The sequence below is a fragment of the Protomyctophum parallelum genome (genome assembly GCF_964188405.1).
Source record: "Protomyctophum parallelum genome assembly, chromosome: 4".
NCBI classification, from domain to species: Eukaryota; Metazoa; Chordata; class Actinopteri; order Myctophiformes; family Myctophidae; genus Protomyctophum; species Protomyctophum parallelum.
The window spans coordinates 44,150,475-44,175,667 of record NC_139700.1 but is presented as its reverse complement, the minus strand read 5'-3'; the positions used below and the strand labels follow the sequence as shown (position 1 = coordinate 44,175,667).

Below are 25,193 nucleotides of genomic sequence, written 5' to 3'. Positions count from 1 at the left end.
ACGATGAACCTCTGCCCAAAAACATTCCAGAACGGCCTGTTATAGTGCCACCATAAGGCAGTTTTTCACATTTTTACCTATAACTGCACCGATCTGCGTGAAACGTTGCGATATGCACACTCCCTATAGGCCAAGGACAATTAACCTTTGACCTGCATCTGCCTTTTATATAGGGCCACCAGGAGACCGACTTTTGTAAGAATTTTTTTTTTTATATTACTCCTCCAGATTCAAACAAATGAACCTGTTTTCTGTCGAAATAGCTTGCCATGCATTGGCTACGACAAGTGCTCTATACGGGAGGTGGACGCTTATGGTTAGGTTAGGAGATGAGGTGGGTTGTCATTCGTCGGACCAATGACTTGTCTGAACTACGTACTGCACCCCTCTATACACGAACACAACTGCCTGTGTTCAAGGGGAGGGAAGCCGTATATTCCTGTCAGCAGAGGGTGTTGAACATGAGGAATAGGACACAGGGTCCTCCCGGTAGGGGGTCCGATTCCAGTACTCTATACAACAGCAGTGTCAACACAGAAATGTGTGGGGAGGTATTTGGGGAGGAAAACAAATAAGTGTCTACTCTAGATGAAAAATGAAAAACAAGAAAAGAATAAGCAGCATTGATATAACCTCATGAATGAAGAATCCCTCACCCATGTTATACAGCAGTGGTTCTGCATGTGGGTCGGGGACCCCCCACCCCAACATGATTTTGGGGGGTCCCCAGATGACAAGTAAAGTTTAAGGACTTTTAAGACCTTTTGAAAACCTCAAAGAAAAGGCCAATATTACTGCATGAAAAGTAATCCACAAACTATACTTTAGGGTGAAATATTGGCCAAATTGTCAAATAATATAAGAATGGGGAAAACAGCTGATCTGAAAGCTCACAACGCCTATAGCAAAGCAAAACTAAATGTAATGCCTCAACTCAAATATGACTATTTTGAGGGGTCTCCAGTTCAAATCAAATATAATTATTTTGGGGGGTCCCCACCCAGAAGTGTTGATTTCGTCGATTAAAACTAAGACAACATTTTTGTCGACTACCTTTGAAACGAAAACTATATGGAAACTAAATAAAAACTCAGCTATGATGACTAAATATACTGACAATTTTGTCAACAAATAAAAACTAGACTAAAATGTTAGAAAGGGACTAGTGGACAAGAGATCTAGTATAATTAAATTAACACTATAGGTTGCATGCTGAAAATAGCCGATCTACAAGCTCTCGACGCGTTGAGTCAGTAGATTAGCAAGTAGTAGTAGTAGTAGTAGATTTTCCCGAGAAAATGTGACTAAAACTAAACTATTCAAGAGACTAATGACTAAAACTAAAATCAAAATGTGCTGCCATAAAAACAACACTGGTCCTCCCCAGCTCGAATAATATGCATATTTCGGGGTGTCTCGCTGGCCTAAAAAGGTTGAGAAGCACTGTTCATACAGTATGCTATAACGCTCCCACTGGCCCTCGGTTTCACCGTTGTCCTTTATCAGAATGACATTCAGCAGGCCGATGTCTTAGTTAGCACACGTCCCACATCCACATCTGTTGCTATGCGACACCTTTGGTGACGGTTTTATTCTAAGGTCATCTTTTGTCGCACAAGGAGCAACACGCTAGTGACCAGTGGCGTGCACAGATAGACACTATAGAGTGCTAGAGCACCCCCTGCCCTTTTGGCAATGTGCCCTTAAAAAAAAAAAAAAAAGTACAGTGCACATTGTACAGTATGTGGACCATGGTGACATTGATCAATTCTTTTATAAAAAGCTTCTAATATATTATTTAGGCCCCAAAATCTATAAATCTCACACTATTAGGCAACCGGCCGGTTTCCACGCGCTGCACAAGGTGCCCTTTTTTCACTTGAGCACCTGCCCCTCTCAATGTCTGTGACCGGATGCATGGGCATACTGGAGGCTTATAGCTGTTGTTATAAAGGTTATAGGCTATATCGTGCTGACCTTTGATGGCGACCTTGACTTTTGACCATTTTTTAACCAGTGGTGGAAAAAGTATTATCATGTTTTTGAGTGGTGCAACCACTCCAAGGAAAAGCAATGTTCCTATGTCCCTATGTTTAGAGTACCACCAGGGGGCACTGTTGCACCACTCACTTCAGACTAGTCTGATTTTTGAGTGCTGCAACCACTCCAAGGAACAGCAATGTCCGTGTTGGTTCACCTATGTGACGTTAATGAGCACCAGTATGAGTACCAGTAGGGGCGCTGTTGTGCCAGAAACAGAGAGGGAGAGAGACAGTGCACTGTTGCCTGCTAATGAGAGAGAGAGAGAGAGAGAGGGGGGGGGGGAGGGGGGGGGAGAGAGGGTTGCACCACTCAGTTCACACGGTGTGATTTTTACTTTAGGAAAAGTATCAATATACTGCGATGTAGAAAGATGTATTAAAATGTTTTGAAAATAGAAGATCTACAATGTGAGCTTGTAGATCAGCTATTTTATTTTTTTAAGATTTGTTTTAGGCTTTTTCTGCCTTTATTGATAGATACAAATGGAGATTGACAGGAGAGAGAGAGAGAGAGAGAGAGAGAGAGAGAGAGAGAGAGAGAGAGAGAGAGAGAGAGAGAGAGAGAGAGAGAGAGAGAGAGAGAGAGAGAGAGAGAGAGAGAGAGAGAGAGAGAGAGGCGGAGGAGACATTGCAGCAAAGGCAGTCAATGTCAGGCCAGAGCAGTATATAATACAGTATGTGACATACTGCCTGGACCACTATAGGCCAAGATCTAGTGGAATAGAAGTATTGAAAATTGGAAATGCTCCAGTAAAAACAAAAAAAAAGAAGTATGAAGGATGAAGTAACTTGTGCTATAGTAAATGTGCTTCGTTACTTTCCACAACTTAATCATCTCTTCAGCTGACTAGACGTTCCCACCGAGTTTCCTATATCCTAAGTTATTTAGTTACACCCAGATATATATACAGTACATGCACACACGCACGCACGCACACGCACGCGCACGCACACACACAGGAATGAATTACGATACCCTGCAACGCATCAGCGCACGCAGGGGAAGAAGACTCTGTGCAAGAAGAAATTGGGTGAAAATTAAATATGAAATTAAATTTCAGCTTCCCATCAGCACAGTGCCGTCTCTTCTACAGGGGGGGGGGGGGGGGGGGGGGGCATGGGGGTGGACATAGCGCCCCGCCCCCCCCCCCCCCCAGATTGGACTTTGTGCCCCTCCAGTTTAGATTGGCCAGTAGTACCTACCCTACCAATATTTAAATGTACTTAATAGTTAATAGAAATACAAGGTATTATATGCAGAAGACATTATAATGCTCAACATATTTGTATTTGATTGTTGTTGCTGCCGGCTATACTTGTAGCCTTTTTTAACGTATCACTTTGTTAATAGGCGAGTATTTGTTATACATATAGGGGGGTTTGAAAAATGCCCCCTTTGGAAAAAAGTATGCCCCCCCTGCTGATGTGTGCCAGGAGACAGCACTGCATCAGCATCTAACTTATATAACCACCTTAAAATAGAGAATAAGGCAGGGTTTTTCCTCTATTGTTTGATAACAGACCTCCCAAAAGTCAACTTCCTGGAGTGTGAGCTTCATTTTCATACAGTATCCAGTGACCGTTGGGTGATTGTCATTATTGGACTCCTTCGTACAGTACGCAGTGGAATCCTAAGGGTATACACACCCTGTGGAGTTGGTTCCATTTGGTTCCACATGTAGAGCTGGGTCCATTTGGTTATTATGATGATCTTATTGATTATGAGGTCAATATGGAGAGACGGTGGGTGATTTGTCATGCAAGCCTTTTATTAGCTGATCTTTGCACGATTGGATTTGTAACGAGGTAAACCTCAGATGTGACAATTGAGATGATTTCCGATTCTGGTATTGTGTTGCAGAACTTGCAGGCAAGATGACGATTACGTCACACAACTTTAGTATTATTTATTCTGGCATATCGTTGATGGCATATCGATAACGATAAGATAAGATTTCAACCGTTTGGTGGAGTTGGGTCCATTTGGTTCCACACTGTGTGGACTTGGGTCCATTTGCTTCCACATGTGGAGTTGGGTCCATTTGGTTCCACACCCTGTGGAGTTGGGTCCATTTGGTTCCATGTGTCCACTCTTCTGAGTTAAAGGAGTAAAGTTCACCCCCCCCCCCCGACGATTTGTTTTCTATCAATTACACACTCCATTAAGCCTTAAATTCACGGAGAGATGTTTTTGGTTTTCGTCGCATTCCTGAGTCGATAATTTGATGAGCGGATCATCGGTCAGCAGGAGGAGTATACAGTAGGAGACTCAAATTATGTGTGATTGATTTTTCCATAATTACTCCTCGTCTGGACTGGTGCTCTTTGCAGAATAAGTGGCCTCGGGCTCACGAGGGACTTTTCTGTTCCGACGCCATCTGGAATCATGAAATGCTGTCCCATGAGTGGCTTTAACCCGTTTAGACCTGACACGAGATTATACAAAGTCTTCTAAAGTCATGACAGTTTTATGAAAACCCTTATGTTTCTGTGTCAGTGGTTCTCAACACTATTTTATGTCAAGGAGCCCCATAATCTGTGTTTGGCCACGGGACCCCATCTGAAAAGATGTCGTTCCCCAGAAGCAAAGATATGAGTTCAAAACGTTGGCTCTGAAAGAATATATATTCAAAGATTTGCGCCACATTTAAAAATAGCAGATCTACAAGCTTGTAGCGCGGCACTCGGTGCCGCGCTATGAGCTTGTAGACCTGCTATTTTTCAATAGCTAAAGTATAACATAATGCTTAAAAAAGGGGTTCCCGTTCAGAATGGGTTAATCAACGTGTTGTGAATACATATAGAGCAGCAGACAGCTAATCTCTGGGTGCACATTTTCACAGCTTTAGTTTTTTGACACCTTCTAAAATCCCACAAAGTCATACGTAAGTTGAGTATTTGAAAATCACACCCGTGTGAAGTGAGGGGCACTCTTATCATCACACTGTACAATCAATCTGTCATCCCATTCCGGCCAATCGCAATTTGCGTCTTGACCTTCGTCTTCAATCTTTGTGTTTACACAATGTTTGTGTTTACAGAAAGGGAGACATTTTCGATGAAGTCCCACTGTTACGCAACATTCGAGTATTGCGCAATTAGGGCTTTCATATCAATAATCTTCGTCTTTTGGATAAAACTTCGTCCTGGGCGCTGGGTGTTACTAATTGAAAGGATGGTGAATTTCGTCATGGGCGATTGGGATGTTAATTAACTATTATGATGATATCCGTCATCATATTGATTGTGAGGTCAATATGGAGAGACGGCGGGTGATTCTGTCATGCCAGCCTTTTATTATCTGCTCTTTGCACGATTGGATTTGTAGCGAGGTAAACCTCAGATGTGACAATTGAGATGGTTCTGATTCTGGTATTGTGTTGCAGAACTTGTAGGCAAGATGCAGGTTAAATCGCACGCACACAACTTTAGTATTATTTATTCTGGCATATCGTTGAAGGCACATCGATAATGATAAGATAATATTTCAACCCCCGATCTGAGACTTCCACTATGAAAGTGAAATAATATGCATGGAGTTGCTTTATTGGCTTACTGGCAGACAGTGTGTACATCAAATATGGAGCTGATTGATCCAGGAGTTTGCAAGAATTATCTCTGGACGCGCGCTCGGGCGCAAGCACGCACGCACGAACACACGCACACACGCATGCACGCACACGCACACACACACACACACAATCGTGGCACGGTATACGCTTGATATGACAATAGATTCTTAAGCAATTACTGTCTCCTCCCAATTCAAGAGTTCAGGAGAGAAATCAAATTCTATTCTCTTAGTTTTAAGGGTAACTGTTGTATAATTGCAATATTACACTTCTGCGTTGCTTTCGGAACTTGCCCTGCAGCATCGCAGGCGTGCATTAATGACGATTTAATGACATTAAACCACCCCCTCTCGTGTAACATTGCTTAAGTATAACCTATCAAATAAAGGCTGAGGAATAATCGACAAAAGAAAAGAAAAGAGAAGAAAAGAAGACTTAAAAAAAACAAAAGTACACCAGTAAATTATTCAGAGAGTGGCAGTCAATGGGTGGAATATGCCAGACCCCAAGTATACTGTAGTTCTTAAGAAAGAGAGATAGAGAGAGAAACAAGAAGACCCCATGTAGCGAGCAGACAAGTAGGGCAGAGAGAGAATGTGGATGGAGGCACTCAGAGAGAGGTGAATGGAAGACTGGAATGCAGGAGGCAGAGAGAGAGAGAGAGAGAGAGAGAGAGAGAGAGAGAGAGAGAGAGAGAGGGAGAGAGAAGAAAGAGAGAGAAGAAAGAAGAGAGAAGAAAGAAGAGAGAAGAAAGAAGAGAGAGAATGAATAAGAGTGTGGCCAGGGGCTGCTTTAGTTAAAAGCTCTATAAATGCAGGATGACACACTGTACTGTATTGCAACCTTCCCCACTTTTCCTTTTGTCGGTCGCTCCCCACCCGGAAGGGAGCTCTGTGTGTGTGTGTGTGTGTGTGTGTGTGGGGGGGGGGGGGGGGGTTGAGCGTGTGTGTTCATGCACTTCCAAGTGTGTGTGTATAATATTAATCCAACCCCAGAGTAAAAAATAAACGCCACGGAGAGGATTAAGGGATTGCCGTCGATTTGATCGCATTGCTCTTTATGGCAGGCCCTTTATGTGAGCTTTGCATAAAAGCACGCCGAGTTGATTGTACTGTAGATCATGAAACATTGCATGAATCATCAAGCCTGATTTATACCCCATCGTATGACGGTGACACGCGTTGAAAATAGCAGAGATAAAAGCAACCTTCACGATGCGTTGTGAGCTTGTATAATAACTTAAGTAGATGGATAGATAGACAGACAGACAGACAGACAGACAGACAGACAGACAGACAGACAGACAGACAGACAGACAGATAATATTGTCATTGTAACGAAGCACAACAAAATTAAAAGTGCCAACCGATCAGTGCATCATAAAACTAAGAATATAAAAACTATGAAAACTAATACAACAAGAACACACATAACCGTCTGTCTCTGTGTCCGAGCACGGACAGCTGGAACTCCTAAACTAGCAGTAGTACAACACAGAGTAAAGTGCAGAGTACACCTAAACTACAGTACGAGCCCCGGGCGCGTTCTTGGGTGTCTGGATGTTTCCCGGGGACCCTCAGGTGACCCCAAACGGACCCCCACGGGGACCCTCAGGTGACCCCACAAACGGACCCCCACGGGGACCCTCAGGTGACCCCCAAACGGACCCCCACGGGGACCCTCAGGGGACCCCCAAAACGGACCCCCCGAGGACCCCCCCGGGGACCCTCACGGGACCCCACGGTAACTCTGTCATTTCTTGACCGTTTTGGACACCGGGCGGCTTGCCGGAACCGGGCCGGCACCCTGGGCGTTCCTTGGGGACCCCCTGGAAACCCCCCCCGCCCCCCCCCCCCCCAACGCAGTAACTCAGTTCTCAAAGAAGTACAGTAGAAGAGCACAGTACAACTACAATAACAGTATAAAGAGCACAGTACAGTAACTATAAATGCATGTATAGTTGCACTGCTGCTCACACAGGTTGTGATTTTCAGAAAAAGGATTTAGAACATTGCTTTAGAACAGTGTTTCTAATAGCCGATATATACAAGGTCACAGCACTTCCCTTCATGGCCGCGCTGTGAGCTTGTCGTCTTCTCTTCTGGGGTCCCTGGCGTGAAACATTTTTAGACGGTGGTGTCCGTGGCAAAATTCCCATCATTTTGTGCGACAGTGATTTATAGAAGGCATTTTGTAGAATCGGCCTCAGGTCTTAGTGGCTTAATGGTCTGTCTGTGTTCTGACGTATAGGGGAGACCTTCCTATATACAACGAGGGCTCTGATGTAACAGACCCATAGATCTGTAATTATGTGACAATAATAAGAACAGGGTGACTTTATTCCAGTGGGACGGACAGGTCATAAAGTAATCTCTCTCTCTCTCTGTAAGAGGCGTGGACGGAGGGCCAGGTTCATCATCCTCTTACACAGACATGCGTGTTAAGCTGTTAAAGGCCTTTGACTGATGGGGCCGTCGGCCGCGGGCTGTAGATCAGACTGACTGGACAGGGACTAATAGCATGCTCTGGGAACGACGACCTGGCGACGACATGAAGGATGGGACTGACATTGAACTTTGACGTGATTTGAGGAGAAACATATCGACTCTGTCGGGTGGAAAGCCTCGTATATGTCCAAAACCGTAAATTTTCAGTATTTTTTTATTTATAAAGCACTTTTTCAAAAATATGTTTTGAAGGTGCTTTTACTTTTAAAAGCACCTTGAAATAGCAAAAGTAGCAGATCTAGAAGCTCGAAACGAGCACTACTTTTGGGTGACGCTGTAGTAGCCTATGATCAATAGGACATACATTTACAAAACAAAACACAAAAAACACCACAAAAACACACAAAGTTTGAATATGGAGATACAACTTTTCTGCCCGACACAATTTTCACTTAAGTAAAAGTACCAATACTGCAATGTAGAATTACCGGACTGGTACAAGTTATAGTCCAGGATTCAAAATGTACTTATGTAAAAGTACAAAAGTATTGGTATCAAAAGTACCAAATGTTGAAAGTACTCATTGTGCAGAATCCCCCCTGAAGTGAAGTGGCCGAAGTGGTTCATGTATGTTTTCTAATAATAATCAAAATCTACAAAAGTAAGTTTTCAAATAAGTTAGTAGTGTGTAGTGGCCTCTGATATGTTGTGGAGTAGAAGTAAAGGTACAGAACATTGGAAAAAATAAAAAAATAAATTGGAAAAAATACCCCCAAAAAGTACAGTACTTGAGTACAGTTACTTTACAGTGTACAGTGTAAACAAAAAGCACTATTCATACGCTCGGTCGATTCGTCCCTGAAATTTCCCCCGTACTGTAACACCCCCCCCCCCCCCCCCCCTCCCAGCTGTTCCCATCACCTTCCAGTGTAATGTATATTGATCACGTATATTACTGTACTACTTGGCACAAATGTCCTTCATATATTATATGAAGGACATTTGTGCCAAGTTTGGAAGGCAATCGACAGCTGGTGTGTGTGTGTGGGAACGTGAATGTATGCACGTACGCACAACATGGTTTTCCAATTATAGTAGTGAGATGAGATAAGATGAGATAAAAGTGCCGCATGCCCTTAGCTTTTATAAGTTATAGGCTACTTTTTCTGACATATTGATTGGTGTCGCTTTGCGGATGTCAGCAAATCTTCACATTCGGGCAAGTCTGACACCAAACTTGAGCACCCGTTGATTTCCAGTTTAATTAAATATTTAAAACAAACGTGTGGAGCCAAGCTGGATTACTGGCAGTGTGCAAGACATTTATTGGCACTGCTCCGTGCGCACACACGCGCGCACGCGCACGCACGCACGCACGCACACACGCACACACACACACGCACACAGAGTGTAAAAAGAAAAGCTGTAAAGTCAAATCATACACTGATTTTGTGCAAACTTCCACAGTTTCCGCAGAAACTCAGGCTTTTATATGTTTCAATGAATGTTACAAAACATGACTATGCATGCTCTTAGCCAGCAGCCTCCTGTCCTCCTGCACCCTTGTCTTTTAAAGGCATCCATCAACCCAGAACAGCTCAATAGATTGTTGCTGTACATCACATACAGTTGATTTTCTACAGTAGTGTACTGTAAAGCAGGGGTCTGCAACCTTTTTCAAGCTTAGAAAGATTGTGAATAGACTCAATTTAACCGACTACACTTTTTTGGAATATTTAATTTTAAAAGAAAAACCTTCTCTTCACTAATGCCAGTGCTGTGCCAGGGATCACCCTCGCCTGTGCCGATGTTGGCACCCGTGCCTAAGGTTGCCTACCCCTGCTGTAAAGTCAAAGTCACACGATTTGTCACACACACACACACACACGTTACCGCAGTGAAATTTCAATTTGTTCTCCGCATTTCACCCATCTCTTGGATCGGTGAGCCGCAGCCAAGGAGCGGTGAGCTGCAGCCGTGCCGCGGTCTGGAAACATTTGATTAGTCGATTTGACCCCCCCCCAATCCAACCCATTGATGCGTGCTGAGTATACTGCAGCTGCTCCATCTTGGATCTGTACATCCTCTCTAGGGGGTCCAACTCTCATTAATAAAACATATACGGTACTAAAACACCCCTGATTTAACAGTACATATTGGCAATACCGACTGATGCAATCAAGCCCCGACCCCTATAGCAGAAACAAGCCATCACACTCGATAAATAAGGCAAGTCAGGGTTTTGGCAAGGATATGGCAACAACGGGCGAATCAATTATGCAAGACGAGCTGCTCATTGCATGAGAAATAAACCCAGACAGGGGGTGATTAAATCCTGACACGAAGCGACGTCAATTATCCTGCTTTATTGCACGGCTATTTAATAAATAATTAATTCAATGAACCCAAAAGTTAACAAACACAACTATATATGTCCTTGCGCAAGTTGCGCTTACAGCAAAGAAAGTATTCCATGAATTTATGCCATGGTCTGTCCAGTGCAATACGGTCGCCGCCTCGGAAATCTGATCAAAAACAGTATAGAATACATTTCCGGTTTACGGCATTGTCCATTTCTCGCTTCAAATGTTTTCAAAAACATTCTTGAGAGCATTGTTTTAGCTGCAAATGACATTGTGTTGTTAGTTTACATGGCTGCTATGTTCTGATACAATATCAAATCAAGCAGCCGCAGCCAACAGGTGCTCCGAGCCCTTTGATGTCAAGAGGTCTGTCATTGAGCTCATTCAGCGGACATTACACAGAAATAACACACCGCTTAATTTCAGTGATTGACCAATCGGAATCAGGCATTCAACCAAGCCGTGTAATAATCCTGAATAATACATGTTCATACTTGACCATGCATGTCAGACCGATTACAATCAGTCACAGTCCATCTAAACATGCCACAACACACGCCCATGTGGCTCATGCGCGTCGTATATAACACGCAGACCATTAGATTACAATAGACTGCAGGTGAAACTTCGGTCAACAAGTCAAAGACGGGCCGGGAGGCAGATCAGGGCCGCCCCGAACCGATTCCTACTACTCTACCACTATTTGGGCAAGATATACTGTAAGTATAGGCTACAGCCGCTATACGGCTATATTGAATTTGCTTGAGAAGAGGAGTTAACGGGTAATTATGGGCACTGTATTTTGCCCGTAAACCTCAAGTTTAGCGCGCATATACAGTTAATATACGGTAATATACAGGTGTGATGGTACAATTTGGTAGTTTACCGGAGTTTGTTGGAAAGTTTAACGGGAGTTTCCTGTAATATACACATCCGTATTCCATGCTTTTTACGCAATTAACCCTGGAACACTAAACTGAACTTTTGTCAAACCATCACTAAACAATGGGTATATTTTACGGCACAATGTAAAATATTCCATCAAAAATATTATAATAATTATATTGAAGTACAGCAATTATACAGCAAGTATTTCATCATGACAAATAGATATCATGGGGGGCCCTATCATATAGGCAAAATTGAGCTGTGAACTTCTCCTTTGGTCCACCCATTCCTGGGTCCACACCATTGTGGGATTTTTCGCTATCACTCTATCACTAAACTCGGGTGAAATTCACCCGAACACCTGCCTGTAGAATAAAGCCAGGGATGTGGGCACACTGGGCAGGGAAACAAACCTATACCTTCTAAGATGTAATTGAGCATCATGAAGGTGAACTAAAGACCTACGACCCACCTCAGACATCAGCAACATTATGAAAATTACAGAAAATATAATGTTTAGTGTCCTCGGGTATAGTGCAGACATGCAGTGACAGTAATATGCCTCCCTGACCCAGACGAGGGAAGGCAATGTGTAACATTAGTAGTGTGGATTAATGAGCCGTGACGTCAGGCTCATCTGGAGTTGCAACAGGTGGATGATGATGAAGCCAAACCAAATATGCATGCAGCCAATTTGGACCGTTTACAGATTGCCTGGTCCATCTCTCTCTCTCTCTCGTTGACTTCACATTTATTTATTTTTAGCTCCATTTGTATATCCTGCTCTAATTCCGTTCATGATTAGGCTACATTGTTGTCACTGCTGCCTCTGTCAGCGGGGGCTGCATTCACACCGTTGACAAATGAAGTTCCGGCCGTGCCCCTGGCTTGTACCTTACTTCTGACATTCACTCCTACCCCACAAGGCAAAGAGATGATTTTGAATGACCCTATTGTCGCACTTCCAAACAGGCCCTCATCTATGGAATTCCCTAGATGCTTCACTTAAATCCTCATTATCCTTGCCAATATTAAAAAAACATCTAAAGAAATATCTTATTTCTTCCTCTCTGTAGATTACATGTTTTACTTTGATGCGTTATATTTTCTTTTCTGTGTTTGTTGTTGTATTGTTTATTTCCGTTTTTTGTGCAGTCTGTGTTTTTATTTCTTTATTGCACAGCTGCCCCCCTTTGCCAACTTGTAGACTTTTGTACTGTTCTTTATGAACTTTTAATCTGTTTAAACCGAATGACCTCTTCCATACAGGAAAGGTTTCCAAATAAGCTAGCTGTTATTGTCCATTCTTTGTACTACGTGCTAAATAAATAAACCTAAACCTAAACCTACCCCCTGGCGGTATAGGCGGCCACCTACCCAGCCTCCCCTGGTGCTCCCTGCATCCATGGTACAGTAGTACTCAGTCTTAGAGTAGCCTCGGAAACCCAGACGTTTTTATTTCCAGGGAGAAGAAAATAAAAGTCTGGGGCTTTCGCCTTTATTTTATATTTTTATGGAGGGACAGACAGTAGGCTGACAGGAAATGGGGAGAGAGATGGGGGGGGAAGACATGCAGTAAAGGCCATCGGGATGGGGAGTCGAACCCGTGGCACACTGCCAGACTGGGTACACACACACACCTCTCTCTCTGTCGCTCTAATTAATTAGTCTCATGTCGTGCAGCTGCGTTTACTGTAGCTGTGTCTATGCCATATAAAGCATACGTAGGTGGGTTCCAGTCTAGTCTTATAGAGCAACCTAGTTTCACTAACATTTTTATGCAGACAAAAAAAAAGAAAACAATACATCAAAAAAAGTGCAGACTGCTGATTGTATCAGTTTTATGTTTGTGAAATATTGCTTTAAATAATCGTTTTGTTTAAATCTGTAAACCAACAGCCACCATTATCTATGTTGCGTCCGTTTCTTTTGTTGGGGAAGGTATTTTTTGCCCTTTAGGGATGCTTGGAGGCATATTACGATGGTGCTTTGATGCATTACAAACTGCATGAATGATGGCTTGCAGGTGTGACTCAGGGATATAACAAATCACAGAAGTGCTGTGATGCAAAATCCTTGTCTTTCTGTGAAATTGCTTAAACATTGGTAGTCGGTTACCTTTTTGTTAGGATTGTTTCTGAAGTATAGTTGCCTAATTGGGCTTGCTTCCAATGTCTTGTCCCAGGGACCCCCGTACCAGATTTGTGTAAATGTCTAAAACATTTTGCAATTCAATGTTGTTTTGAAAATAGCATATCTACAATAGCCGACATACGTAAGTAAGTAAATAGCCTTGCCGAGCCATGAGGCCCATAGGGCAGGAGCCTATGTCCTGTTTCTGTAGCGTGAGGCAGCTTGATGTACAAGTACACCCCCTGGACATGACGCTATAGTATGTCAATCAGGGAGGCATTGGGTCCCATTTCTACAGTCTTTGGTATGACCCGGCCGGGGATTGAACCCCGACCTCCCAGTCTCAGGGCAGACACTCTAACCACAAGGCCACTGAGTTGACCGAAAAGTATATATTTATATATAGGTTTAACGTGTGACGCAGTCACTTCTTTGAGGTTTGTTTTCATTGTGAATATACAATGGCAAGTGTACATCACGTGAGACGCTTCTAGAGAAATGTTGGCCCCTTGACGCATGAGTTGGTGACGGAGGACAGCATTGCGTTGGCATTCCACATAGTCTGACAAACATCTTTGTGTGGAAAGAACAAAAAAGAACCTTGAGGCGGCTCTGCTCTGTATGGCTCTGCATGGTGCCAACAGGATGATTAAGTGATGTCACATATCTTTCTTTTCTTCCCATTCTACCCCTCTGCCACGCACATCTCTCTCTCTCTCTCTCTCTCTCTCTCTCTCTCTCTCTCTCTCTCTCTCACTCTCTCTCTCTCTATCCCCCCCACCCCTCTCTCCCCCTCACTCTCAAAGTCTCTATGGTGATGTATACGCAGAAGAGAGGCTTGAAGAGGATTAATCCATAATATTATTTCATGATTAAATCGTCACTGTGGGGCAGAAATCTCCATGTGTCTTATATATACTGTATACTCCCTCCCCTCCATAATGAAATGCCATATTTTATATATTATGTACGTTGTCGCATGACAGTGTCGTAAAAACCACAACGCATTGTGACATGGTATGGTTGGCTAGTTTCATAACACTTTAAAAAAAACCTTGGAACATTTTTTAACTGTAGGCTACATTTACTAACTACAATCGCTCAAAAGAAGCTGGGGACACCATGCCTTGCTCAAGGGCACTTCAGCGGTGGTAGTTTTAACGTGCCGGTCCAGGGGATACGAACTAGAGACCTTCCGATATCAAGACCGCTCCGGTCTTGATATCGGAATGATAGTGGGCTCTCTTGCACTCAGTGGAACAATCGCTCAACAAACTTCTTAGGAAGCAAAGAGGCAGTGGTGGTAGAAGTACTACAAGTGCACAGCGCGTTGCGATGCGAGCTAAAAGATTGGCTATTTTCAAACAACCTAGGTATAAAATAGGGATAAAGTGATTAACGTATGTTATATAATATAATAATTTATATCTGCAAAGTAACTGGCTAAAGTTCAAATAATTATAAGGTATATTTTCCTTTGAGAAATAGTGGAGTAAATGTGAAATTATTGAAAATTGTAAATACTCAAGTAAAGCAAAAAAAAACTCAAATTGTATTTAAGTAATAAGTATACAGTAAGAGTAAATGTACTTAGTTACTTAGTTTACACCATTGCAAAGAGACAAATATAATGGACTGAATACAAAGGAAGGGCTGCGTATTAAGTCAGATTGGAGACCTGCAATACCAGCGCAATGAAATCTAACAGAGTGACTATCATGTTGTTTCTGCAAAAACAAATAGAAAACACAGCGCTCTGCATTGGATGAAAGGCATGTCATCTCGTCAAGCCTTTCTCTCTCTTTTGAATACCCTAATCAACAGCTCCTTCCTACATACCTCTCAATTATACTGTCTGAGTGCTGCAGCCAGCAGGGATCTCGTGCTGAACATGTATTTATAGACAGTCATTCAGTATAATAGGGCCGGATCTACAATATGGGCACGTGCCCAGGGGCCCTTAGGGCAGCAGGGGGCGCTAATATATTAAAGTCTAACTCGTGTTGATTAGGTGATGTAAAACAAACTGTGCAAGCGCAAACATCAAACGCCATTAACAATAAAGAGACAATATGACGTAATGAGGCACATTATGACAAAACAAACATTGAACTAAAGACAAACATTAAACCTGTATATAGGAGGGGCTGACGCCCCTCAAAAAACAACGATTTTTTAAAAATCTCCACAGAAAATTACCCCACTAACCAGAATGAAATAAATGGTGTCTAAAAAGATGTGTTTAATTCTTGGTGAGAATGCAGCTGAAAAGTGCAATTGTGTGTAAAGCAGTAAAGCAGCACTAGATTGTCTGTTCAAGGTGGATGGGCCCACCTGTGTGAGGTCAGGTGGAGAGGTGATTCTGGTGGAATGAAAGACGTGAGTCCACCATCCAGCATTGCTTTGTTTTCATTCTGCAAGCATGGCGTCAGGTGGCTCGACAAAAAAAAAAAAAAAAAAAAAAAGGTAAAAAATACTGAAATACACTTTCTGACACTGGCCAGATTCTCTCACCCATTTGCTTACTATGTGGGTCAAATAAAAAACAATGTGCTTGTTACTGCCTGACTGTCACTCTGGGGGCGGGGTAGGCGGCCGGGAATAGACCAATTATAACAGCATAAAACCGCCCCAAAACGACCCAGATGGGGGGGCCCTTCAAGCTTCAGTGCCCAGGGGCCCTCAGCGGTATTAATCCGGCCCGAGTATGCCGTGTCTAGTAGTGCGTCTACACACTAAAAACATGTGGGTTATTTCTGTAACTCAATTCCTGGGTTAGTTGCGTTGAGTTATATTTCTGGGTTATTTTCCAGAGCCATAACCATTTCCTGGGTTATAGGGACCCAATTTATGGGTTTTTAAGGTGGGTTAAGATTTCTGGGTTCTTTTTCTGAGGGTAACCCCATTGTTGGGTCGGATAGGTCACACCTCATGGGAGTGGTTAGAGGAAGTCCATTTCCCAGCATACACTGGGGTGCCAAGGACCGTGTGTTATTGTTCTTATGTGTTATTATTTGAATATTAGAATGTGTATGTTATGGGTCGTTGTGTTTAGTGTTTTGTTATGGTATTATTTGTTGATATGTTGTTTTATGTGATTTGTTAGCAAAACCATGAATGTAAATGTCTGTTTGTTTGGTCAGTCTCTCTCCCCTTTTCCCATTTATATGTATATTATCTGTTGGAAAGGGTTTGTTGTTGATGGTTTCTCCAACAAAGAGTTTTCATGCCTCTTGCAGGCAACTATACACAGTAAAAACACTTAGAATTTATGTAACCCATCCCAGCCATATCCATTTCCTGGGATATAGGGACCCAATTCATGGGTTATAAGATTTCTGGATTATTTTTCTGAGAGTAACCTTATTGTTGGCTCAGAGAGTTGATTGATTAATTGATTGATTGATTGATTGATTGATTGACTGACTGATTGAACCAATAATGCTTCATTCATAACCAACATTATGGGTCAAAATAACTTGGAAGTTGGGTTATGTTGACCCTCTGAATGGGTTATTTTTATAACCCAAGTTATAACCCAAGTTATGGGCCAAAATTAATAACCCATTTTGTTGCGTCAAAATAACCCAGGGGTTGAATAGGAACCTTTGTAACCCAGGAGGGGGGTTAAAAATAACCCAAGATGGGTTATTTTAACCCAGCCATTTTTTAGTGTGTACTCTACTGCATATGACATTGCAGCATTGCTCTCAAAAATGTTTTTGAAAACATTTGAGCGAGAAATAGACAAAGCAGTGTACCCGAAAATGGATTCTATATTTGATCAACTCACTTCCTTGTTTTTTCCGACAGTGCTCCAGCCCTGCAGCTGGGCAGATGCCAGAGCCAGTCTAACGGTGGGATCGGAGACATGTGGTACTTGGACAGGCCTCGGGGGAACAACCTGGAGAGTCTGGGTGAGTGAAACACGCCATTCATTGTCGTCTCTGATGGAGAACAGCCTGATGCATCTATAGATGCCTTAGAGCGGGCCTATATAGGCAACAATATAGGCACAGGTGGCAACATTGGCACAAAGGAGGGTGATCACTGGCACACTGGCATAAAGGCTCATTCATAGTCTGGATTTTCGGTGGTGAGGTGACCACGGACACCGGAGCTGAAATAACGTTGAGCGGTGGTGAGTAAAAACAGAGAGAAGGGGCTGGGCCGGTGGCGGTGGTTTGCTCTTCACCGCGGCTTGTGACGTCATGTTGTAGTTCGTTGGTCACCTCACTACCGAAAATCCAGACTATGAATAGCACGTAAGTGTGAGAGAAAGTATTTTTGGTTTAAAATAATTATAAAAAAAAAAATCACACCCGTGTGAAGTGAGTGGTGCAACTCCGTGTGGGGGTCCCCAGGAACATCCAGGCCCCCAGGAATGTGACCAGGGGGCTGCGCCGGTTCCGGCGAGCCGCCCCAAGTCCGAAACGGTTGAGAAATGACAGAGTTACCATGTGGGTAGCCTCGATACCCAGGCTTTCATTTCGTCTGCGCGAAAGATGAAAGCCTGGAAAAAGCCGTGGGCTGAACCAGTCTAAAAGTGGGAGTCAACCCTTCCGGGTGGGCGTCGCTCTAAATGATGTGACGTACCGCTGCACTAGGGGGGAGAGGAGGGGCCGGGGGTGACGGACAGATCGATGAGATCCAATCAGGGTGCGCGCATTTCTGAGGCGCGACCCGCCCCTCTAGACCAGAAATGTCTCTGCTTAGGTCAGGCTACCATGTGGGGGTCCCCAGGGGTCCCTCTACTGTACTGTACTGTACTGTCACACCCAAAATCATCATATATACAGTTAATATGTGTGTGTGTGTGAGTGTGAGTGTGAGTGTGAGTGTGAGTGTGAGTGTGAGTGTGAGTGTGAGTGTGTGTGTGTGTGTGTGTGTGTGTGTGTGTGTGTGTGTGTGTGTGTGTGTATTTGACTGTACAGTGACACAAAGTGGTTGCACCACAAAAACAAAGTAGTAGCTAAAATAAATGAAGTCCCTCACATTTGTATGTAAATTACATCCTGTAAATAATTCTACATCCTTCTACCCTAATGGACAGGGGGTACACAAGCACATGGCCGTTTATCCGCGCTCCTTCTCCTACCAAACCACACTGTTAGCACACATCTCTCCATGCAAAAAAATATCTGCACGCCACCCGACTCCAGCTGCATCCACACAACTGTCATATTTACTGTACAAATATTACTGCTGTCAGACACTCAATAAAAAGTAGTAGCTAAAATAAAATGAAGTCCCTCACATTTGTATGTAAATTACATCCTGCAAATGATTCTGCGTTCATTAAAACACTGACCTCTGACTGGTGAGGGAGTCTGGTCTGATTATCCGTGAGTCTAATGATCATCATTATATAACAATGTGAAAGAAAATATTTAAATAGAAGGAAAAGGGTGATATAATGTATGTGTGGAGTGTGGACAATGAAAATATGTTGAAATGTGAATGGTTGTCATTAAAATGTATATTCATGGCAGACTGACAAACAGATTCCTGATGAAGGTCGTTTAGACCGAAACGTTGTCATCTGAATAAAACTGCTGCTCTATTGGTGAAGACACTAGTGTTCACATTTGCTTGCCAGCCCCGACGCACCTGTCCTTGTACTGTAGGTGTGAACAAGGCCCCTTTCTCTACAAAGACTGACAATCAGGGAAATAAAAATATGGCACTTACATTTCTAAAAGGTTGCAGATCCCTGCAATAGAGTGAGCCAGCCATGACAGTATGGTCCAACCCCCGTCGCAGCCATAGGCCTCACTCACACCTTTCGATCTAGCATACAACATTGGTGCATGCTAGATGTAAGCAAGATGTAAGTGTCATGGCCGCCCCAATGCATTTCCAATGGAAGCCACATGGTTTGATACAACATTTTGGACTACAAGTAGAGATGAGTCGGTCTTGAACGAACGAATCAAAAGAACGAAACCGATCCGGTCATTTCCGTGAACCATCCGTTCAAAATGCAAATGACGGGGAATCGCCCGGCTGCTCTTCTCATTCAGTGCGAGGCTGCGAGCCGGAGTGCAGGGCGGGGCCGTGCTGGCGTGCTCTCCGCCTCCAGGGCTCCCACAGCGCACAACAGTTGCAGAGGAGAAGTGGGTGGTGACTGGTCATACGATACGACCGAAAGACCGAAATGCATATTTCGTTCTTCGTTCAAAGTGGGTCGGATCGGTCATACTGGTACATTGACCGAGGAGACCGAAAGACCTTCGGTCTTCGTTCAAAGTTTCGTTCTTCGTTCAAAGTGGGTCGGATCGGTCATACTGGTACATTGACCGAGGAGACCGAAAGAACGAAATGCATATTCTTCGTTCAAAGTGCTGTAACAGTATAACCGACCGGGAGAAGGGGGTGGTGACTGAACGAAGTGCTGTAAACTAACTGTGTTAGTGTACGAATGACTGACTTGGGTCTGACATTGTCTAGCATTGGAAACCCATACGTTTTTATTATTATTATTTTTACTATTTTATAGGAAAGACCGACGAGTCTATATAATAATGCATGACTGACTGACTTAATGACTGATTGTATTTGTAGCACTCTGGTTGCAAATACAAATACTACTTGCAAAGTTGCAAGGTGGACCACCTTGTTCAATTCATCAAAGAGTGACAATCAAACTATAAAAGTGACTGGTTATTAAATTAGCTCTCTTCTGTTTAAATGTACTAATATTAAAATTTATGGTGATATATACTATTATATTATTATTATTATTATTATTATTATACTATTATGGTGAAATTATATCAATGGAAAATAAACAGGCTAATGCATACCAAAAATAATATATATAGTATTTAATGCTATAAAAACATGAAAATAGATTAGGCTCCTTCTTTATACTAATAGCATACAATTCATATTACCATAATTGGTTAGTATAGATTAAATATAGGAGGGGCTCAATAACCATGGAAACTAAAGGGATGGAGGGTAGAGAAATGGAGTTAATCAATGATAATATTTTATTTGTGGATATAAATTATATATATATATCTTAGTTTTACCAACATTGTTAATGTGAAATAGTTTCAATATGCTTATTTATTTAAATTGTGATAATTGCTATAGCTATTGGAGCTCTGGTGGTCCCAGAAGACAGGGGATGTAAGATGAAATTATGCCCGGGTAGAAGGCATCATGCCTGGGGGTGACTGGGAGGAGTGACTGGTGTTGACATCGCGGATCGTCTGACTCTGCCAAAACGGAACAGTTACCCTTAAAAAAAACACCTCCATTCAGTTTCATTGTAACTGAGATTTTCGATCATAATTCAAAAAAAATTAATACTGTATTTAGCTATAACAAGCACAAATGTCCGATGCTAATTGACAGTGCTACTATGCTACTACCATAGACCGCAGGGGAAAAAATGGCTACTCTCAGCCGCACAAGAGGAGATTAGACCCCATCCCTCCCAGAGAAAATCCCATAGCCTGGAAGGACGATCGGCCTGGCTCGGCCAATGATTGAACGACTCGTTCGAGTGACTGGTGGGTCCGTGCCATAGAGTATGGTCCGTACGGATCCTATAGTACATGACCGAAATGAACGAAATGAACGGATCATTTTAGTGAACGAACGAACGACCGACCCGTTCACTGAAAAGAACGAAAGTTCCCACCACTAACTACAAGCTGTTGTATGGCTTTCGGCTGTGTTTCGACCGCCACCCTCCCCTCATACAACACAAATGTTGTGTCAAACCATGTGACTCCCTTTGGAAATGCATTGGGGCAAGATGTATCACACCCTTTGTATACAACAAGCATACATCAGTCTGTTGCGAAGGTGTGAGTGAGGCCTTACAGTTCAAGTGCACTTGAACAAGAACCACTGAACCCTGAAGAGCGTCTTCCGAACGACACATGTACCGTAGAGTGCAGACATAACGGGGACGTGCACACATAGTCATCAAAGGGGGCTTCAGCCCCTGCCCTTTTACCCGTCTGTAAAACAACTGCCCTTTCCAGACCACGAAATAAATGCAAATGCCCCTCCTTTCCATGCTATGCCGGAAGGCAGCATTCAGGATAATTGCTTTTTTTACCCCCCGAAGTCTCCTGAACTTGAACACAGGATTTTGCGTTGAACAAATGTTAGTTTAGAAATCCATGTCGTTGCACACCACATCTCCAGTAGCTAAAGAGTGCGCCCAGAAAATAGCTGATCTATAAGCTCTCAACGCGGTGCAGAGAGCTTGTAGATCTGCTTTTTCTTTGCGCAAAAGTGCCCTCTTACGGGATTTCAGCCCCTGTCAGACATCATGTGAGGTCTAGTTTTATTTTGACATTTGAGCTGTCCATTCTCCACTTCCACTTATAGAATAGTATTAGATAATTTAAATGCAGAGAAACATATACTTAGAAAAGTATAGTGTAACTTCAACAGCAGAGACACTGCAGTCACCAGTGATGTCTCTTTCTTGTTAGACTGGAACTCATCTATGCTTTTTATGGCATACCTAGGCAGCTCCCGGCAGGATCCGCCGGGAGAAACTAGGCACAGCTGCAGGACATGAGACTAATTAATTAGAGAGACCTCTTGCACAATAGGAACACTTTTATAGCTTTACGCCGCGCTACGAGCTTGTAGGTCTGCTATTTTTGAAAAATCGTGAAAATGTAGTGCAAATCTTTGAATAGCCAACATTTTGAACTAAAATCTTTGCTTCTGGGGGGGGGGGGGGGGTCCTGGAACTACATATTCTCAGATGGGGGTCGGCGGCCAATTACATTACAATGACAATGACATTGGGTTTTTCAGAAAACTGCCATGATTTAGAAGACATTTTGTAGAATCGAACCTAGGTCTAAATGGGAAAAATATACAGTGATTCTCTCTCTTCCACCTCAGTCTGTGCGGTGCTGCCCAGCGTGCTGCTGACCGCAGTGAGTCTCCTGGGGACTGTCCACGGCTGTCCCGGGGTCTGCACCTGCCGCGGAAACATCAGCGACTGCTCCGCTCTGGGCCTGCTCTCCCTCGGCCCCGTCCTGCCGCTGCTGCCCCGGGACACCCGGACGCTCCTCCTGCCCCAGAACAACCTCTCCTCGCTGGGCACGGGAGAGCTGTCCGACCTCGGCGGCCTGGACCTCCTGGACCTCTCGCAGAACCGCCTGTGGAACCTGCAGCCCGGGGTCTTCTCGGGCATCTGCGGCCTGCGCTCGCTCAATCTGTCCCGCAACCGCCTGGGCGGCGGCCGCCTCCCGGCCTCCTTCGAGCCCGGTACGGGCGGCGTCCAGACGAGCGCCAATGGCAGTCAAGTGAGCAACGGCACCGCCGCTCAGCAAGGTCTGAGCAAGGACCTGTTCCGAGGGCTGATCCTGCTGCGGTCGCTGGACCTGTCCGAGAACGGCCTACTGTGGCTCCCCAAAGGCCTGCTGGACTCGCTCCAGGGACTGGTCTGGCTCTCTCTGGCCGGGAACAGGCTCCGGGCGTTGGACAGAGTGTCTTTCGAGCCCCTGCTGGCGCTACAGCAGCTCCAGCTGGCCGGGAACCCGTGGGTGTGCGACTGCAAGTTGAGGGACTTTAAGCACTGGATGGAGTGGCTGATTTACAGGGGTGAGCATGCCATGGGGGCCCTGTTTTTTCTTTTCTGTTACTGCCATGCTGGCTCTTTTTGAATCTCCAAATGTGTTGGACATGGATATAGGCTGCTAATGGACCTACTGTGGTTTATGACTGTAGGGGAATGAATGATGTCATACTTTAAAGGCTATAGCTGTCTAATCAAGTCAATTAATCTCAGTTCGGCAGTATTTCTAGACGTGCTGAACACAAGCATTTATAATTATCTCTCTCTCTCTATCCCCCTCTCTCTACTGTATCTCTCTACCCATGTCTTCCTTTTTCTGTATCCCTCCACCTCTCTCCATCTCTCCCCCCCCCCTCTCTCTCTCACCCTCTCTCCCTCTCTCTCTCTCTCACCCTCTCTCTCTCTCTCTCCCCCCCCCCCCTCTCTCTCTCTCTCTCTTCCCCCCTCCGTGTGTGTTGTATCTCATCCAGATGGACAGGTGGATGCAGTGCAGTGCAGTTTCCCCAGGGACCTGAGGGGCAGGGACATCCGCAGTGTTCCGGCAGAGATGTTCAACTACTGCCTGCAGATCCAGCAGGTCAAAGAAGGAGGAGGGGGAGGAGGGGGGGACCCCACCTCCTCCGGCTACAACAACAACAATGCCAGAGGGCCGCCGCCCTGCCCGCAGGGCCGCATCACCGCCAGCGGGGAGGACTGCGTGCGCCAGCGCTACCGGCCCGCCAGCGTGCGGCGGGCGGCCGGCACGCAGATCGTGGCGGGCGTGGTGTGCGGCACGGTGTGCGTGATGATGGTGGTGGCCGCCACCTACGGCTGCATCTACGCCTCGCTGATGGCCCGCTACCAGCGGGAGATCAAGAGCCGCGGCCAGCGGCTGGTCAACGACGCCGGCGGCGCCACCGAGACGGAGCCCGAGGAGGGCGAGACGGACGTGGAGGACGGCGTGGTGTCGTCGCTCATCTCGCCGGACGAGTCGCCGACCATGCAGGCGAGCGGCATGGACCACAGCTACAGGATAAGCAGCTTCTGAAGGATACTTTCACGGTCTGGGCTTTTCTGATTTCGACTTTTTATCATGATGGGCCACCATCTGAGCAGCCGTCGGCTGGGGAGGATGAAGCTGAATTCTCCCCCCCCGTCCGTGCGTGCGGGATTAACACAAAGGTCTCCCTTCCTTTGACTGCTTGAGCAAAGGCCTTCTCATCTCATTCACGCTGCTACATTATGGGGGACGGTGAATTGTAATGGAGGCAAGTGTAGCCTATACTATAAACCCCCCGGGGAATCAAACGCGGCTCTCCCGCGTGGAAAAGCCAACATCTCATCCACTAAACCAAAGGGAATTCCCCGTATAAGCCGGGGAAAAGATATTAGGCTTTTAGGTCAGCAGGCAGATCGAGGCTCTGAGCCACTACTGCTAGACTAGCATACAGTACCTATACAGTATATACAGTACTGTATACTGTACCTATCTCACTCTATTGTGTGGCTAAGGTTTTAGAAGTGAACTGATTTACTGCGTATCGACCAAATGGACTCAATTCAGCGACAGCTGGATGTGAGCAGCTCGTCTACCAGATCAGTGGTTTTCAACCCATTTCCCATCAAGGCCCATTATTTATTTGGAATTTAATTGAGTCATGGACCACCACTTGATGAGATTTAGCCTCTCGGACACAAAACTGAAGAATATGTTGTTGCCGTTGGATACGATTTTGTCCACAATTCAATGCTATATTGATGTGGTATACCATGAGGAGAGACAACAGGCAAACGTTGATGAAAAAAACAATCCTTGTACATTCTCTAATTGTGTAGATTTTGTAAATGAAGAAATGCAGATGTTTAAAGGACCACTTCACCACTTCATATAATAGGTCCTCACTAATAATCTTGAAAAAATGGCGCAAATTGTTTTCTACTCGGTCTGTGTCTCATAGGAGGGCTGTGGGCAGTTCAGAAACCGTCTTCCAGTGACATCATCGATGGGGAATACAAGCTAATAAAAACTGCAGGAAAAGTCCTGAAAAGTTGCAATGCGAAAATGGAAGCTATCGTTCTTACGATAATGAAAATCTAAACATTTGTGTAAATAAATCTTGTTTAAAAAATAATCTGCCTAATGATGATGTCACTGGAAGACTGTTTCTAAATTGCCCACAGCCCTCCTATGAGACACAGACTGA

The 25,193-nt window shown here is 44.3% G+C and overlaps 2 protein-coding genes across 2 annotated transcripts in view; one reads left to right on the top strand and one right to left on the bottom strand.

Moving 5' to 3' along the window:
* LOC310857210 (voltage-dependent calcium channel subunit alpha-2/delta-4-like) overlaps window positions 1-25,193 on the bottom strand; it is a gene marked incomplete at its 3' end in the record, with an annotated part of 124,919 nt that overhangs the window by 39,032 nt on the left and 60,694 nt on the right. The window lies entirely within an intron of this gene.
* On the top strand, window positions 15,868-24,037 carry LOC310857989 (leucine-rich repeat and transmembrane domain-containing protein 2-like; the record flags this gene model as incomplete). The annotated part of the gene is made up of 4 exons (XM_083764033.1): window positions 15,868-15,872; window positions 17,259-17,362; window positions 22,332-23,036; window positions 23,481-24,037. The coding sequence occupies 4 exons, from the start codon at window positions 15,868-15,870 to the stop codon at window positions 24,035-24,037; spliced, it is 1,371 nt and encodes a 456-aa protein (XP_083620159.1).